Here is a 19,001-nt window from a genome sequence, read left to right as displayed (position 1 = left end):
AAAACTTTAAAAAAAAAACATGGTCACCAGTTCAAGATAGCTTCCTCACTGACTCCCAAGTCATTTGTCATAGAGTCAGCCTTTTGGCTGCCCATGATACCCACCAAGCTCATCCATCCGTCTGAACCCTTATATCAATGTACTTATCTAAATGTCTTTTAAATGTTATTATTATGCCTGCCTCAACCACCTCCTTTGGTAGTCATTCCAAATATGCACCATCTGCTACACCACTTTAAACTCTGACGTCTAGTTTTTCATTCCCCGAGCCTGAGAAAAAGGCAATGTGCATTCATCTTCTGATGCCTCATGATCTTGTACACCTCTGTAAGAACTGATATAGAACAGTACAGTACTGTTCTGTGCTATACAACAGAACACAGTTGAGACCTCTCGGCCCACAATGTTGTGTCAACCTTTTAATCTATTTTAGATCAACCAAAACTCTTGCTCCCACATAGCTCTCCATTTTCCTTTCATCCATGTGATTATCTCAGAGTCTCTTAGATGTCCCTAATGTATCTGCCTACACCTAAACCCTTATATCAACGTGCATTACACGCCCCCACCACTCTGTGTAATAAAAGCCTACCTCTGACATCCCCCCGATACTTTACTCCAATCACCTTGAAATTATGACCCCTCATATTAGCCGTTACTGTCCTAGAGAAAAGGTGTTTGCTGTACACTATGAATGTTCTATTCTGTTTGGTCCTCCCAAAGTGCATAAATAACAAATAATAAGGGTCTCAACAGTGACTGTGGCACACCAATAGTCAGTGGTTTCCATTCTGAGAAACAACCTTTAAGCACCACCCTCTGCTTCCTACCTCTGGGCCATTTTTGAATCCACCAAACTATCGCTTCCTTAATTCCATGGGACCTAACATTCCAGAACAGCCGACCATACCAGACCCTGTTGAAGGCCTTGTTACAGTCCAAATCGCTGATGTACACTGTCTTACTCTCAATGACCCTTTTAGTTACCTCCTGAAAGAAGTACAAATTTCTACACAAAGTCATGCTGACTCCTCCTAAACAGACTCCAGCTATCCAGATCTCAGAACCCCTAAATCTCTCTACCACTGATGTCAGGCTACTGCCTCAGAATTCTCATCAGTCCACATGGGACAGAACTGGATCCCTCTGTCCAGCAGGTAACAGGATGAGCCAACTAAACTCACTTGTCCATGTGGGCACAGGCAACCAGGTTTGCAGTCCTCTTGTTGACATTCCACATCAGGTCGAAGATCTGAGCAAGTAAGTGGACAGGTGTTGGCACAGCTGCTAAAGACCTGGTTCGCTGGACACCCTGGGAAATTGCACATGAAAGGCAAACCATTACTTCAACAAAGCCATCATAAATGCTTGTAGGACAAAAAAAGACTGGCACAACATATGAGGTCATTCAGATCACTGTGACTGTACCAGTTCTTTTAAACATTTGTGGAGTTAAATGGCAAAATTTATGTTTTTAAGAACCATTAGTAACAATAGGTCATTCAGTGCAACAGGCAGTTCTAACAAACACTAAGACCATGGCAAATACTAAACTTACTACCCCCCTTTGATGTCCACATTTTTTTCTGTCCACTCTGAATAAAGTCAGCTATGGAACGCCACCAGGTGGATTTGGGTTTTGAATCTGATTCAACTCTCCATTCCAGATCCCTACACAGAATCACATGTCACAGCATGGAAATGGAATATTCAGGTCATTTAATCTGTCTTCATACGTGGGCAATCCTCCCTGGAGTGAAAGACCATGCAGGGGAGTAAGTCAGATCGGCTGAAACACACACAAAATGCTGGAGGAACTCAGCAGGCCAAGCAGCATTTATGGAAAAGAGTAAACAGTTGATGTTTGGGGCCAAAACCCTTCACCAGTACCCGCAGCTGGTCAACTACAATTGGAGCATAGTAGACTGTCAGTGCCCTTAGAGAGCTGAATAAAATCATGAGTGGTAACAGATAGGTAAATGCTCACAGCCTTTTTATGGGAAAGAAAATCAAAAACTCGAGGGCCTATATTTAAGGTGAGAGGTGAAAGTTTTGAAAGAGTCGTGGAGGCAAACTTTACAGAGAGTAACGGATATATAGAACAAGCAGCTAGAAAAATTTTGAGACAAGTGCAACATTTAGAGTAATAGAACACTGAAGCCCAGAAACAGGCCCTTCGGCCCATTTAGTCCATGCCGATTAGTCAGCCTAATCCCATCCAAACCTGCATAATAAGTGGTGCTCACTCATGGGAGGAACCTAGAATGAAAGAAACAAAAAGGAAAAGTAGATCCAGAAAATCAAGAGCCACCAATGCTGTGGCATCCCAACACTCTTGTAAAAGGATCTTTTGCGCCTAGATTGGTCCAAGCTGACATCTCTATATATGCTGCTGGATGCCGTGGTCTTAGTCAAGAACAAGAAAATGAAGAACAACAAAAAACTGAAGAATTTGTGAACCACATCAATTTGCTTATGTACTTGCTCCTTAATCTTTGCAGATTGCTAGGAAGCTTTCAGGAGAATCCCAAGGATGGTCCTAAAGTCTACTCATATGGCATCATTTGAAGAGACTTCTAAGACATTGTTAACCTTTACTGTATGGAAGCAATGTGGAGATGACCTTATTACAGAAAGGGCTACTCTTGATCTCTTAGGAAATGAAGCTAGGCCAGTGTCTGAAGAGTTAGTGGGAAGCACTTTGCAGCCAGTGACATTAATTCTATTAGCTTCAAGATGGTTATGAAGGAAAATAGAACTAGTCTTCTAGTTGAAGTCTTAAATTGGGGGAAGATTAACTTTAATAGTATCAGACAGGAACTCACAAAAATTGATTGGGAGAGGCTGTTTGCAGGAAAAGGAATGTCTGGCAAGTTGGAGGCTTTTAGAACTGAGTCAGAAAGTGCCTGTTAATGTGGGCACAATTAGGATGCCTTGGTTGATGAGGGATATTAAGGGTCTAGTCGGAAAAGGCAGTTTGGATCAAGTGAGTCACTTGAGAAGTACCAGGGATGTAGGAATACACATAAGAAGGAAATAAGGAGGGCCAAAAGGAGCCTTAAAATATCCCTGGCAGACAAGGTACAGTAAATGAGTATCTTAAACAATTCTAAAAATATATTAAGAGCAAAAGAGCACTTAGTCTCTCCCTCAGGATCAGTATGGTGACCTATATACATGGAAACACAAAAAATGGGCGAGATGATAAATGAATGCAGTGAGAGACTGAGAGACCATTACCCCAGTGGTACCCAGCATTGCATATCTGAGAGGTGGATGGGCATTGACTACTCCTGCACTACCTGCTTTTGCCTACAACCTTCCCTGGTGGTCATCAGTGATTCCCTGCCATTGCTTGTAATTTAACCTCTCACCTTGACAAGGTATTTGGTTGCACTCTGCCATCTGAACAGTTCCTCCCTTACAGGACGTGCCTGACCTTCCACATGTGCGACTGCGAACCCGCTGACCTCCTCCACAACTCCTCGAACATTGGCTCCACATGGACCAGGAGCTTTGCTCTGCACAGTGTGAATCACTGCAGTCAAATGTCCCATTCACACAGGCACTGCAAAAGCAAGCAACGAAAAAGGTGAAACACCTTTGTAAAAGGGGACAGTAAATATCTCATGGTCCCTAATGGTGCTAACAATGTGGGTAAGAAGAAACATGAGATCATGCCCCATAATTCAGGGATCTCAGATGAAGTTTAAAAGCACATGACCTCTGGGGTAATAATACTTGGATTATTTTAGTGCCACATGCTAGTGAGTATTGGGAAAAGGAGAGCAGTTCAGATGGGTAAAGCTGTGGTGCAGGATGGAGGATTGTAAATTTCCAGATGACTAGGACAGTTGCTGGAGGTGGGACCAATACAACTGGAAGGGGTCAACCTGAACTCGAATGGTCCAGCATTACTGTGCGGAGGTTTGCTAGTACAGCTGGGAAAGGTTTAAGGTCACTTGCCAGAAGTTTGAGACCAAAAGTGGACATTTTGTTGAGTGGTGGAAAGTAATCACAGAGGGGGGTCAGTATATTGAATGAGGAGGTGGTAGAGGAGGGTAAATTACTGTGGTTAAAATGCTTTTGCACAGCAAGATCTGAGCCAAATGCAGGAGAGTAGGATCTGTGAGGCCAGGCATCTCAGTTAGCATGGATGAGTTGAACGATGGGCCTGTTAATATGCTGCAAGGTTAACAGATACAGAAGAAAACTAAGTTGCTCTGGGAACTAGTGCAGGGGTCGGCAACCTTTACCACTGAAAGAGCCATGTGGACCCGCTTCCCACAGAAAAGAAAACACTGGGAGCCACAAAACCCGTTTGACATTTAAAATGAAATAACACTGCATACAACGTTTTTTTTGCCTTTATGCTATGTATAAACAAACTATAATGTGTTGCATTTATGAAATCGATGAACTCCTGCAGAGAAAACGAAATTACATTTCTGCATGCAACAAAAACATTTTGAACTCCAAAAAAAAAGACGTTGGGTTGAAGGTTACTACATCGTTAGCCTACCTTGGATCGAAAAATTAAAATAAATCGTGCACTGGCGGGTGTCAGGCATTGGCAGTGGTGATGTATATTAATAGCAATAAAAACACGTTGTAGCGGTGTGCTGCACGCAGCACTAAAATAACGACACGGAGGGGGTAAACTGCAGTCAAAGATAACTTTATTCAAACTACACAGCCTTGCTTTTAAGTCTCTCTCAACCTGCCCCCCGTGGGTGCGGATGCTCCAAAAAACACGTACTCACAAACCCCTGTAGGCTATCACCCTTAGCCGGAATGCTGGCAAATTGTGAGCTGGTTCGGATGTGGCAGGAAATGGGTCGCCACAACGTTTTATTTAGATTGTACAAGATCACCATAATCTTCAAATTTAGAATTACATTTCAAAAACTAACAAACTAACATAAAATACATTTTAATTAAATAGTCATCATTTATTTTCCAAAGCCACAGGGAGCCGCAGCACAGAGTTGAAAGAGCCGCGTGCTGCCGACCCCTGAACTAGTGGAATCAGGAAAAAGAACAACAAATAAAAAATCTTACCTTGATGCTGCTTGCCCTCCTCTCCAAAGCCCATGATTCACCAAATCCTCTGTTTTGACTTCAACTGTGGCACTTTGACTTCAGAACTACCCTTCTCAAAATGCCTGTTCTGCTATAGCTTGCAGCCCTTTTATTCACTGCTAAGCCACACAGTAAGCAATAGAACAGCTCCTCACTTGTATTACCCAATGGATCCCATGTGATTTAATCTTTTAGACAAGTTTATCTTGTTAAATGCTTCAATAAAGTCCACATAGATGACATCCACTGATCAACACTCAAGAACTTTTGTTGCTCCCCGGATTCCCACCAACTCTCAAACAAATTTGTGAACCAGGACCTCCCTATATACAAAACCTTGCTGGTAATTTGCAGCTGCATCTTCTCTAGTGCAAATCCTTAATCCTGTACCTGCACCATAAAACTTAACATACCAGGTGCCGCAGGGAACAACGATCTTGTCTCCAGGCTGATATTCCATAGTGCCATATGAGGTGGGTAGACCACAACGACACTCTGAGACCAACACACAGCTGGAATCCTGAAGTAACTGACCTCTAGGGCATCGACAACCTGCAAGACAGGATCAAAGGAAACAACAAAACAAGGTTTAGGGTTAAGAGTAATAAGCCAATTTATGGCCCTCATGATTTTACACACCTTTATTATATCACCTCATTCTCCTACTGTCCAAAGAATCCCACTCTGCTCAGTCTCACTCCATTTCTCAACCACGTGTCCAGCAACATCCTTGTAAACCTTCTTTGCACTCTTTCCAGCTGAATGCCATTTGTCCCCATAACAGGGTAACCCTAACTGAGCACAATCCTCCAGGTGCAACCTCACTAACGTCGTGCACAACTACAACATAGTATCCTAACTTCTGTACTCAATGCCCTAATTGATGCAGGACAGCATACCTAAAGGCTGCTCTCTATCCATGATGCCATTTCAGGGAACCATGCGGTTGTGTTCCAAACCTCTCTACTCTACAACATGCCCCAAGCCCTGCAATTCAATGTACAAGTCTGACCCTAGTTTGTCAGAGTTTGAAATGCAACACTTCACATTTATCTGAATTAAACTCCATCTGACATTGGCCCACTTACCCTGCTGATGAAGATCCCTCTGTAAATTCTGATAGCCCTCTTTACCATGCCTACATTAGGATAGGTATTATTCTATTGATAACGTACCCCATTGCAAGGCTTATTGAGAAAGTAAGGAGGCATGGGATCCAAGGGGACATTGTTTTGTGGATCCAGAACTGGCTTGCCCACAAAAGGCAAAGAGTGGTTGCAGACAGGTCATATTCTGCATGAAGATCAGTGACCAGTGGTGTGTTTCAGGGATCTGTTCTGGGACCCTTACTCTTTGTGATTTTTATAAAGGACCTGGATGAGGAAGTGGAGGGATGGGTTAGTAAGTTTGCTGATGACACAAAGGTTGGGGGTGTTGTGGACAGTGTGGAGGGCTGTCAGAGGTTACAGTGGGACATTGATAGGATGCAAAACTGGGCTGAGAAGTGGTTCATTTTGGTAGGTCAAATATGATGGTACAATATAGTATTAACGGTAAGACTCTTGGCAGTGCCGAGGATCAGTGGGATCTTGGGGTCCGAGTCCATAGGACGCTCAAAGCAGCCACGCAGGTTGACTCTGTGGTTAAGAAGGCACACGGTGTATTGGCCTTCATTAACAGTGGAATTGAATTTAGGAGCCGAGAGGTAATGTTTTTTTTCCAAGTCAAGTCACTTTTTATTGCCATTTCGACCACAACTGCTGATACAGTACATAGTAAAAACAAGACAACGTTTTTCAGGACCATGGTACTACATGAACAATACAAAAACTACACTGAACTATGTAAACCAACACAAAAACTACACTAGACTACAGACCTACCCAGGACAGCATAAAGTACACAGAACAGCGCAGGTATTACAATAAATAATAAACAAGACAGCTATATAGGACCCTGATCAGACCCCACTTGGAGTACAGTGCTCAGTTCTGGTCACCTCACTACAGGAAGGATGTGGAAGCCATAGAAAGGGTGCAGAGGAGATTTACAAGGATGTTGCCTGGATTGGGAGCAAGCCTTATGAGAATAGGTTGAATGAACTCAGCCTTTTTTCCTTGGAGCGACGGAGGATGAGAGGTGACCTGATAGAGGTGTATAAGATGATGAGAGGCATTGATCGTGTGGATAGTTCAGAGGCTTTTTCCCAGGGCTGAAATGGCTACCACAAGAGGACACAGGTTTAAGGTGCTGGGGAGTAGGTACAGAGGTGATGTCAGGGGTAAGTTTTTTTACTCAGAGTGGTGAGTGCATGGAATGGGCTGCTGGCAACGGTGGTGGAGGCGGATACAATAGGGTCTTTTAAGAGACTTTTGGATAGGTATATGGAGCTTAGAAAAATAGAGGGCTATAGGTAAGCCTAGTAATTTCTAAGGTAGGGACATGTTCAGCACAACTTTGTGGGCTGAAGGGCCTGTATTGCGCTGTAGGTTTTCTAGGTTTCTATTGTATTGTTACAATTGTGTACGGGATATTGAGGGGTAGTAGTGACAGATGATTTTTTGAAATATTTAAGATCCTAAAGAGGTCATAACAAAGATAGATATTAAGGTGTTTACACAAATGCAATAGTCTCAGACAGGAAGATACAAGTACACAGTTACTTCTCTAGAAATTCCTAGTGAACAGGGACAGGGTTAGGTTTAGGAAGCCAGGTCCCTGGAGGTGTTTACTAAGAATGCAGAAAACTCTTTGAAACATTGGGGAATTAACACAGAAGAGGAGCCATGATTATACTGAATGGCCAGGAGGCTTTAAGGGGAAAGGCTGGAGAGCCTTGTGCCCGCTTCCTTTTGCTCTTGCATTTCCTGCCACTGTTATTAGGCTTACCTCTCTTGCTCCTTCTTTAGGTGTGACGGCACATTAGTTCCATTCCATAAAACCCAGTACAACGGAAACCAGATCATCTACTCTCTTCAAAACAATCCATTTCTAAACTCTGGAAAGTAGATCTTAGACTGATTTCACAGTCACAAGTCACAGTGTACTACAGCACAGGAACAGGCACTCCAGCCCATATCGCCAGTACCAGCCTGGTTCACTGCCTAGTCCCAATTACCTGTATTCAGACCAAACCCTCCTTACCTGTCCCATCCACGTACCAATGCAAACTTCTCTTAACCTACATCTACCACTTCCACCACCCTTTGAGAACCAAAGCTTCCCTCAGATTTCCCTTAAATATTTTGCCTTTCACCCTAAACCCTCTCACCATCCTCATCAGACAGAGGTCCATGCATTGACCCTATCTATCTCCTTCATAATTTGTATATCTCTGACATATCCCCTCATCCTTCTGTGCTCCAGTAAGAATGCTATTTCTTTTTCTTAGCTCCTTTGCCTCTGCCACATCTGTTCCCATGACTTGGCTTTCCATTCCAGGACATCTGAGATGTCCTCCTTCTTCCACCATTGAAGCTAACCTCATCAGCATCTCCTCCATTCCCCAGACACCTGTGCTCACCCCATCTTCCCACTGCCTTAACAGAGATAGACTTCCTCTTGTTCTTACCTACCACCCCATGAGCCTCCACATCCAACAAATTCTCTTCCACAACTTCCACCATCTTCAACAGGATCTACCACCAAGCACATCTTTACCTCCCCCTCACTCTCCACTTTCTGTAGGGATTGCTCCCACTGTAATTCCCTTGTCCAATTGTCCCTCCCCACAATCATCCTTGCAAGCAGCCAAAGTGCTACACCTGCCCATTCACCTCCTCCCTCACCTCCATTCAGGTGAGGCAACATTTCACCCATGTCTGTGTTGGGATTACCTATGACATCAGGTACTCCCGATGCAGCCTTCTCTACATTGGTGAGACCCAATGTAGATTAGGGGACTGCTTTGTCAAGCACTTTCTCTCCATCCGAAGAACCAGGATTTGCTGGCCCACTAATTTCATTCCCAATCCCCATACCCATTCCAACATGTCTGTTCATGGCCTCCTCTTCTGCTACAATGAGACCATTTTCAGGTTGGAGGGAAAACACAGAGGGGGAATTTGGAGCAACACACAAAATGCTAGAGGACTCAGCAGGTCAGGCAGCATCTATGAATATGAATAATCAGTTGACATTTCAGGCTGAGACACTTCAGGACCAGGAAGGAAGTGGGGGGAGACACCTGAACAAAAACGGGGAAGGAGGACTAGCTAGAAGGTGATAGGTGAATCACAAACAAGAGAAAATCTGCAAATGCTGGAAATCAAAGTGATACACATAAAATGCTGCAGGAACTCAGCAGGAGAAGAGAGAATCGGGTAAGAGAGGACATAAGCTTGACATTAGTAGTGGGAAAGATATTCGAAGGTATTCTAAGGAACTGGGTATATAAGCATTTGGATAGCCAGGGACTAATTAAGTATAGTCAACATGCATTTGTAAGTGGAAGGGCATGTCTAACCAATTTTACAGAAATTTTCAAGGAAGTTACTGGAAATTTGATGAAGGCAAGGTGGTGGATGTTGTCCATATGGACTTTAGCAATGCCTTTGACAAAGTTCTGCATGGGAGATTGGTCAAGAAGGTTCAGTTGCTTGACATTCAAGATAAGGTAATAAATTGGATTTCATTAGTTTTGTGGGAGAGGCCAGAGAGTGCTGACTGACTGACTGATAGCCTGTAACTGTTGGTGTGCACTGGGTAAAACAGACGACCCCCACAGATTCACTGGTTTGTTTATCCAAAACCGAGGTACCTGGTTTGCACATTCCTTGTAGACACTGCACATGGTCCCACAGGTCAGTACACGTCCTCGGACAGTGGTTTGCACACGACACAAACTCTTTTTCTCGGTCTTCACAGAGCTCTCCTGAAATATATTGAAATTTGGATGTACTTACTATCACATTCAGTTTGTCTGCATTTGGCCCTTATCCCTAAACCTTTCCTATCCATGCACCTTTCCAACTATCTTTAAATATTGTTCTATTAATCTTTAGGCTTGTATCTGGTCGAGTTGTTTTGCCAATACATTGATAAACTTTCTGGTCCTCTCTATATGCTGCCTGAAAACTCCCCTCTCCTACAGAATAACCTTCACCTTCTCTGTTTCCTTTAAGAAAGATGCCAATCTCTCAGTCAGTAACTTAATATGTACGTTAATTTTCAGAGACGGTAGATTGTCAGAATCTTTTTCCCAAGCCAAGGAAGTCTGGAAAAGAAAGCTTTAAGGTGAGAGGGGTGAAACTGAAAGAAGATCTGAGGGGTACATTTTTCCACACAGATATTGACTATCTGGAATGAGCTACCAGAGAAGGTGGTGAATTACAGGGTTATAAAGTCATTTCAATCGGTATTTCACTAGGAAAGGAGATGCAGGCCTAATGAGATTAACTGAAACAGGGATGATGGTCGGTGTGGATGGAGGGTCTGTTTCTGTGCTATATATTCCCACAATTATATGAAGGTAACTGAGGTATCCAAACACATTCCAAATGGCACCTTAAAGAGGCTTATGACAAATATCAGAAGGGTATGTGGGTGGAGTCAGAAATAAGAAGATGGTGATCATTTTAATAGGGTTGTGTTATCAGACTCCCAATAGCCCACTGGAATTAGATGAGCAAATATGTAGGGAGATCACAGATAGTTGTAGGAATAACAGGGTTGTAATAGTAGGTGATTTCAACTTTCTGAATATAGAATGGGACTTGCACACCAGTATGGGTTTGGATACGGCATAAGTATACATGCCCTGGAAAGTTTTCTCGAGCAACATGCAAATGCCCCTACCTCCTACTGGGTTACGATGCTGAAGCTTCTTTGGGATCACTCTAGGACATGTGACCATAATTCTATTTGTTTTTAAAATAGTTATGGAATTAAAATAGGACTGCTCTGCAAATTGAAGAGTGGGGGATGCTGTTAGCAGGTAAAGAGACAATTGGCAAGTGGAAGGCTTTTAAATATGATAGCAGGTTTGGCAAGTTTCTGCAAGATAAGGTTGGCAGGATTCTTTGAGTGATGAAAGATATTGAGGCTTCGTACAGGAAAATGTCATGAATAGGCAGTTGCAATCAAATGAATCGCTGTTGGATTATAAGGAGGATGCTTAAAACAGAAATTGGGATGGTAAAAAGAGGACATTAGATAGTTTGGACAGATAAGGCAAAGGAAATTCCTAAGATGTTCTATAAGTATATTAAGAGTAAAAGGGTAACTTGGGAGAGAATAGGACCTTTAAGAACTAGTGTCATCACTATCTGTAGAATCACAGATGATCAAGGCCTTAAATTAATTCTTCTTGTCTGTATTTACTGTGGAGAAAGTCATGCAAGTTAAGGAAGAGAACAATGATAGGTGGGTATTTGGAATAAGCTGACAGATGTAACACCCTGGGAAAGGTTTCACTGATAACGTAATGGTCTTTCAGCAGAAGAACTGTTTGGGTTATGGTTAGAGATAATAGATGCTTTGGAATGTGAGCTGCCCAAAGAAGGTATGTGGTTTTCGTGTTGTGTGTCTGACACTGGTGTGAGCTGGGTCTTTTGTTTGGCGGGAGATGACACCAGAGAGAAGAGGGTGGGAAGAGGAGCGGGGCCATGATTCGACAAAGGCCGGGGAGATCGAAGGAGGATCAGCGAAGGGGAAACCGTAAGCACTAACTTGTGCACATTAGACTGTTCCATTAAAATGGGCCCTTTTCTATTTTTGATTTTTCTTTACTAACCCTTTAGTCAAATTAAGAATTATAAAGCTAAATCGTTTAATTGTATATGGTGTACTGTCTGTCATTTCGTGGTACTTATTTGAATCAGGCAGCATCCACACAAACAGGGGGTTTTGGGGAGGGCCTGCACCTCAATCTCACATTTGGCGAGGCCGGAGATCGTCTTCCTTAGACTTACGCAGCCGGCGGAACCACAGTGTTTCACTGAGAAAATAATTGAGGTAGATACAATAATATAAATTAAGAACCACTTGGATAGGTACATGGAGGATCATGGCTTAGAGGGACATGGGCTGAATGCAGGAGATTCGGAACAGCTGTGGAGGCAAATCACAAAGAGAAAATCTGCTGATGCTGGAAATCCAAAGAACAGACACAAAATGTGGGAGAAACTCAGCAGGCCAGGCAGGAAAAATGCACAGTCAATATTTCAGGCCAAGACCCTTCGGCTGGACTGGTGAAAAAAAGCTGAGGACTAGATTTGAAAAGTGAGGAGGGGAGAGAGAAATACCAGGTGATAGGTGGAGCTTGGAGAGGGAGAGATAAAGCAGAGCCAGGAGATTGATGGGTGAAAGACAGAAGGCCATGGAAGAAAGAAAAAAAAAGGGGGTGGGGAAGAGCACCAAAAGGGAAATGGTGAAGGAAGGGGGGGTGGAAGGCATTTGTGTAGTAGTTGTGAGTAAGGGAGGTGGTGTAGGGGCAAGTGCTACACCTACCCCTAATACCTCCTCCCTCACTACCATTTAGGGCCCCAAATAGTTCTTCCAGGTGAGGCGACTCTTCACCTGAGAGTCTGTTGGGGTCATACATTCTGTTCCGTGCCCCTGGTGTAGCCTCCTGTACATTGGTGAGACCCGACATAGATTGGGAGACCGCTTTGCCGAGCAGCTATGCTCAGTCCACTAGAAAAAGCAGGATCTCCCACTGGCCACCCATTTCAATTCTACTTCCCATTCCGGTAAGTCCATCCATGGTCTCCTCCACTGTTGGGATAAGGCTACACTTAGGTTGGAGGAACAACACTTTATATTCCATTTGGGTAGCCTCCAATCTGATGGCATGAACATCGATTTCTCAAACTTCCAGTAATGCATATCTTTCACCATTTTCCATCTCCTTTTCCCTCTCTCATGTTATCTCCCCCACCCTTTTTTCTTTCTTCCATGGACTGTCTTTCACCCATCAATTTCCTAGCTCTTTGCTTCATTCCCCCCCCCCCCAAGTTTCACCTATCACCTGGTGTTTCTCTCTCCCCCTCCCGCCACCTTTCAAATCTACTCCTCAGCTTTTTCCTCCAGTCCTGCTGAAGAGTTTCAGCCTGAAACACCGACTGTGCTTTTTTCCAGTTCCTCCAGCATTTTGTGTGTGCCGCTGTGTGGGCACTGTGGTTGGCATGGACTTGCTGAGCCAGAGGGCCTGCTTCCATGTTAAATTGCTCTATGCCTCTCTTTCTATTGAGAATGGTACCAAAATCAATTCACACTATTGTGTCACATATTCTAATAAATATTAAGGTTCTATTCCTAGTCTTCTTTGTACCAAACCTTGGTACTTCAGGATTTTAATATCCCTCAAGTAAGGGCAGGCCACTCTGTGGTGCCCTGGTGCCCTGCACGGCCATAATCTATTTACCATACACTCGTATCTGTCTAGTCAGGTTTTGCTGCTACTCCATCTTCAGCTTCACAGATGACTCCACTGTAGTGGGCTGGATCTCAAATAATGACAAGATGGAGTATGGGAAGGAAACAGAGACTCTATGTGCATAATGTTAGGACAAGAACCTTTCATTTAATGTCAGCAAAACAATAGAATTGGTTATTGGCTGTAGGAAGCAGGACAGAGCACACACCCATGTATGTATCAACTGTGGTGTGGTGGAGAGGGCGGACAGCTTCAAGTTCCTAGGTGAAAATATCATCAGCCTGTCCTAATCTAGCCAGATAGAAAGCTAAGGCCAAGACAGCTGACGTCCCCTATAGAAGGCTAAGGAAATGTTTGACACTCACTAATTTTTGTAGATGCACTGTAGGAAGTACGTTATTGGATATACAGTATCACAACTTGGTTTGGAAACTGTTCTGCCTGAGACTGAAAGAAACAAGGGAGTTGTGGAAACAGCTCAGTTCATCACAGAAACCAGCTTCCTCTCCATGGACTCCGTCTGCACTTCTCGCTGCCTTGGTAAAGCAGCCAGCATCATCAAAGACCCCGGCCACACTGGACATCCTCACTTTTCCCCTCTCCCATTGGGCAATGACACAAAAACTTAAAAGCACACATCCCCAGGCTCAAGGACAGTTTAACTCCTGCTGTTGGGCCTTTTGTACATTCAAGATGAATCAGAATCAGATTTAATATCACTGGCATACATCATGAAATTTGTTGTTTTACAGCAGCAGTACAGAGTAATATATAATAAAAAGCACTATAAATTACAATAAGGAATATATATGCATACAAATTAAATGAAATAAGTAGTGCAAGAAGAGAGGGAAGAGTAGTGAGTTAGTGCAACTGGGTTCACTGTTGATTCAGAAATCTGATACCAGAGGGCAAGGAGCTGTTCCTGAAATGCTGAGAGTGTCTTCATGCTCCTGTACCCCCTCCTTGATGACAGCTATGAGAAGAGGACTCTTGACTTCACAACACACCTCATCATTATTGTCTGCCTGCACTGCACTTCCTCTATGACTGTAACACTACATTCTGCATTGCTATTGCTTTTTGTTGAGCTACCTGAAATAACTTATGTTGTCGAAATGACCTTCATTGATCTCTTGAAAAACTAAATATTTCACTGTATCTTTGTACAAGTGCCAATAGTAAGCCAATACTATATCTTTGTAAATGACACTTCATTATAAATCCTTCTGAGAATGTGATTGTTATTTGCCAACTTTATTTGTTATGTACATGCCATATCCCTTTATAATATTAGATTGTTGAACATTAATTTCTTTTTCTGTCACCTGGGCAGATGGCGGTATTGCAACTTTCCGATTGGAACTTGGGTTTTTGACAGTCCCCTGTGTCATCTGGGCGAGTGAGGTTGCGTTGCCTGATGCGGAACCCACCACTGCAAGGCTCACGGCATGCACTCCATTGGCCCCAGGAACTCCAAGAACAATCGTCTGAAATAAAGGGAGGCACAAAGGTAGTGGCATTTACAGAAGGTGGTGGCTGGGCACAGGGAAATAGAAACACACATTATTTATAGATGGGAGGAAAAGAACAGTTAAAAAAGCTTCCAGGTAATAATTAAATTGCAGGCATTAATTAACTAATTTAAGAAATAGGAAAGAGAAGTAGCAGTTAGCCATTCAGTTAATTATTCGACAAGATTATGTCTGGTAGTGAACCTCAGCATCTTTTTCTGACACTATTGCTACAGACCTTAATTCCTCTAGTATACAGAAATCCATTAATGCACATCCAGAATGCAATAAATAACAGCCCTCCAGGGCTGTTATTTGACCTGTCAATTTTCTTTATGTGCAAAGAGCCTCCTCAATCATCTATTGAAAGTTCCTGTCTAACACTATCTAAATTAGCCTGCTCCCAATTTAGGACTAATCCTGTCCTTTTCCACAACTATTTTAAAACAAATAAAATTATGGTAACAGTCTCCAAAGTGCTTCCCCACTATCACTTCAGTGACTTGCCCTGCCTCACTTCCCAAGAGGAGATTGAGCTTAGTCCCTTCCTTAGTGGAGCCATATTGATCAAAAAATTTGCCCCGAGCACAATTAAATTCCTCACCATCAAAGTCCTTAATACTATGGCAGTCTCAATCAAAATTTGAATGTTAAAATCCCCTACTATCAAAACATTATTATTCTTACAGCTTTCTGCAACCTCCCTACATATCACTATTTTTCTTCCAGCTAACTATTGGCAAGAAGGTGGCTGGGGTCTATTTGTTGCTTTTGATCTGCTGGAGCTCCTGTTATCTGAGAATTTTGGAGAAGTAAGTGACCTCTGCATCGAGCTCTTTTGGAGCACTGCTTCACAGGACATTACCTCTAGCATTTAACAGCCCTCAGACACGATATAATAATATCATGAATAAAAACAGAATAAAATATTGGAATACTAGAATAAAAATATTGGGTCTTTTATATTTTTCAGGGAGAACATAATCATATTGGAAAACATACCAGAAATCAATACAATGATTGGAAAGTGGATTTTATAGTGTTGGAGCAAACGGATATTTACCACTACAGATTGTAAGGTTTGCACATGTCCGATTTTCCACCAGATGCTCTCCGCATAGGTTCTCAGTTACAGGCTGTCCCGAATCCAATGCCACACATACTCGGTACCGTTCTTCACTCAGTAAGTGCTGGTCCACAGCAGAGAGCAGGGTGAGGTTTCGAGTGTTGAGCTGGTGTTTGTGTAAAGCAGTGACTGAGGATTCATTCAGGACTGTCCGAGGGATGCAGGAGAAGCAACCGGTCCAGTGTGACCACTCACTAAGCTCAGCTTGACCTGAATAATGACAGCAAGGTGAACAATGATTAACAAGGGGCAGTCCTATTCACTGAGTGCTCAGAAGCATCCAACCTCACTGCCTGACCACTTAAGTCACTAAGCACTCACACAGCTTCTCAGTCATTCACTCAAATTCTCCTTGCAGTCCTCATTCCTTACCTCACTCATTGGCCACCTGCCCAGTCCTGTTCTCACACTAATCGTTCACTCAATGACCATGACACAATCTCAACCACATACTATTTGCCTAATAGCCTCTCCCACTGATCATTCAATCCCTGACACCTTCTCAATCTTAGCTTGATTCACATCATTCATTCCTATACTGACCATTCACTTAAGCACATCCTCATTTACTGCTCCAAGGAACAAGAAACCCTTTGTTGGAATAAAGCCAGGGTTTTTTGTCAGATTTCCAGAACCTGCCATTTTCTTCATCTTGAGAGAGGAGATGAAATTGCTGGGGCCTTGACAAAGCTTTTTGCATCTCATTAGCAACAGCTGGTGTCCTGGAGAGTAGCAAATGTTCTTCCATTGCTCAGTTATAACCGAAATTATACATATACTTTGATCTTCAAATGAGAACCCATCCATATATAGTCTCATTCAATGACCAATTGTCCAATCACTGATCTCACTGACACTCTCACAGCTCAATCACAACATTCACTCACTGACCATTCAGCCATTCACTCAATCATCACTCAGTTTCTCATTTAGACCACTGGCTCATCGAGTCTGCTCCACCATTCAATCATGACTGATCCTTTCCATTTCCCTCTTCAGCCCCACTCCCAGCCTTCTCCTCATAAGGTCTTCTGGTCTAACTTCTCACTGACTTCTCAGAGCTCACCCGGTCCATTTTACTGACTGGTCATTCACTCCTGCTGACCACTCGCTTACAGACCTCGCAAACACCACTCAGCCCCATTGACCACTTACTGACTCAACACTTAGGTCATCCTCTCACTAAGTTTATTCATTCTTTCAGTGAGCACTCACCTTCTTCTCCCTCAATGGCCTTTCCCCTTGCCTGACCACCCACTCACCTCTCTCAGACCACTCACTCACTCGCCGGTCATGTGCTGAAGCTGAGTGGCAAGGCTGGCTGTTGTGGGGTGGAGTCTGGGACCTTACCTTTGCAGCTGTGATTGGTGCATTGGATCAAACCGTCTGTGCAGACACTGCGGGAAATGAACAATTTCAGTTCTGACCCCATGATTAATCAACACTCCATCTATTGATGAACAATCAAAATCTACAGTGATGCATATTTATTCTCATTAACATTTAAACTACATCAAGTCCTGAACTAGATTAAACTGTGAGCAGCAGCGGTTCAAGTATCGGGTCTAAATTTATTGTCATGGTAACACCATGACTGTTAGCTTTTGACAGCAGCAGCATAGCACATTTACAAACTTGACAACATGTCAACATAGACTCAGATTAACATCAATTATGCAACAAACTTCACTATTGTGAGCTGAGAAAATGAGTTTAATTGGTGAGCCCTACCAAGTATTGCAGCCAATTCGAAAGCTAGCACCAGGTTTCACACGTGTGGGCAGTGGGGCTTTATTCCTGTCTGATTGCTGAAAGTGAATACACTCGCACTCAGAGGGTGCAACACATTTGCTGTCTTGTTCCCAGAGACCCTGAGGGAGGAAAAAAGCAAAATGACCTAAAGCTGTGAGTCCGTACCAGGTTGTAAAGGGGATACAGAGAAGCTGGATCAGTGATGAGAACATTGCATTTTCCCACTCAATGATATATCTGCCAAGCAGTTTGCTGTGGTGCACTAGTCAGAGCAATGCCTTTATTGATGAAAGATTAGGTAATATTTATATTCAAAGAGATCAAGGTGTCCTTAAACATAAGTTTCTAATACAGTGATTAGAAAGTACTGATGTACAAGAGACTTCAGCTGCTGGAATCTACAGCAATACAGCACTGAAACAGGCCATTCAGCCCATCTAGTCCATGCCAAAATGCTAATCTGCCTAGTTCCATTGACCTGCACCCAAGTCCTTAGCCTTCCCGCCCCTTTCAGGCTTGCAGCTATCCAAACTTCTCTTAGATGTTGCAATTGAACCCACATCTATTACTTTTATAGTCTTGCTGATGTTAAGGGCTAGCTTGTTGTTCTTCCCTATGAGACAAGGTTTGTGACATCTTTCTTATAGTCCATCTCATCACTGTTGTTTATTCGGCCAGTAACAATGGAACCATCAGCTCATTGACGAGTTGGTGCTGTACTTGTTCACACAGTCACAGGGGACTGAGCACACAACCCTGGGGAGCACTAGTACTGACGGATGGGGAAAGGTGACGTCCTCTTTTTCCAACAGACATCACCTGCTGGACAACTGAGACAGAGGCTGGAGTTGGGGAAGGGTGGTCTGCCCAGTCCCAGAAGTGATGGCTCATCAGGCCTGGCTGACTTGCAGTTGGTCAGGAGTAAGTAGGGCTCAGCTCACAGCACTGAGGGGTAGATAGGAAGGAAGGATATCATTGGTTACTTTAAAGGTTCTTCAGTAAAGACAAATTGCCATTGTCAGAGGTTTGTCATTTATTAAATCCCTGAAGGCAATTTTTACACAACTAGTGGTAATTCAGTGCTTGGCCAATGTCAATGTAGCTGGGAGAAAGGGATACAACAAATCCAATAATCCTTGTGCATGATGCA

General features: G+C 43.2%; 1 protein-coding gene across 1 annotated transcript in view; it reads right to left on the bottom strand.

Moving 5' to 3' along the window:
- Window positions 1-19,001, bottom strand: part of sspo (SCO-spondin) — a 261,575-nt gene that overhangs the window by 16,171 nt on the left and 226,403 nt on the right. Inside the window, exons 88-95 of the mRNA XM_059990301.1 lie at window positions 17,831-17,970; window positions 17,450-17,496; window positions 16,037-16,309; window positions 14,788-14,949; window positions 9,842-9,955; window positions 5,496-5,634; window positions 3,375-3,568; window positions 1,185-1,312 (exon numbers count right to left, since the gene is read on the bottom strand). Coding sequence (XP_059846284.1) covers window positions 1,185-1,312; window positions 3,375-3,568; window positions 5,496-5,634; window positions 9,842-9,955; window positions 14,788-14,949; window positions 16,037-16,309; window positions 17,450-17,496; window positions 17,831-17,970 — 1,197 coding nt within the window. The remainder of the gene's footprint in view (window positions 1-1,184; window positions 1,313-3,374; window positions 3,569-5,495; window positions 5,635-9,841; window positions 9,956-14,787; window positions 14,950-16,036; window positions 16,310-17,449; window positions 17,497-17,830; window positions 17,971-19,001) is intronic.

This window comes from Hypanus sabinus, chromosome 1 (assembly GCF_030144855.1).
Source record: "Hypanus sabinus isolate sHypSab1 chromosome 1, sHypSab1.hap1, whole genome shotgun sequence".
NCBI lineage: Eukaryota > Metazoa > Chordata > Chondrichthyes > Myliobatiformes > Dasyatidae > Hypanus > Hypanus sabinus.
This window is presented reverse-complemented; position numbering and strand designations above follow the sequence as displayed.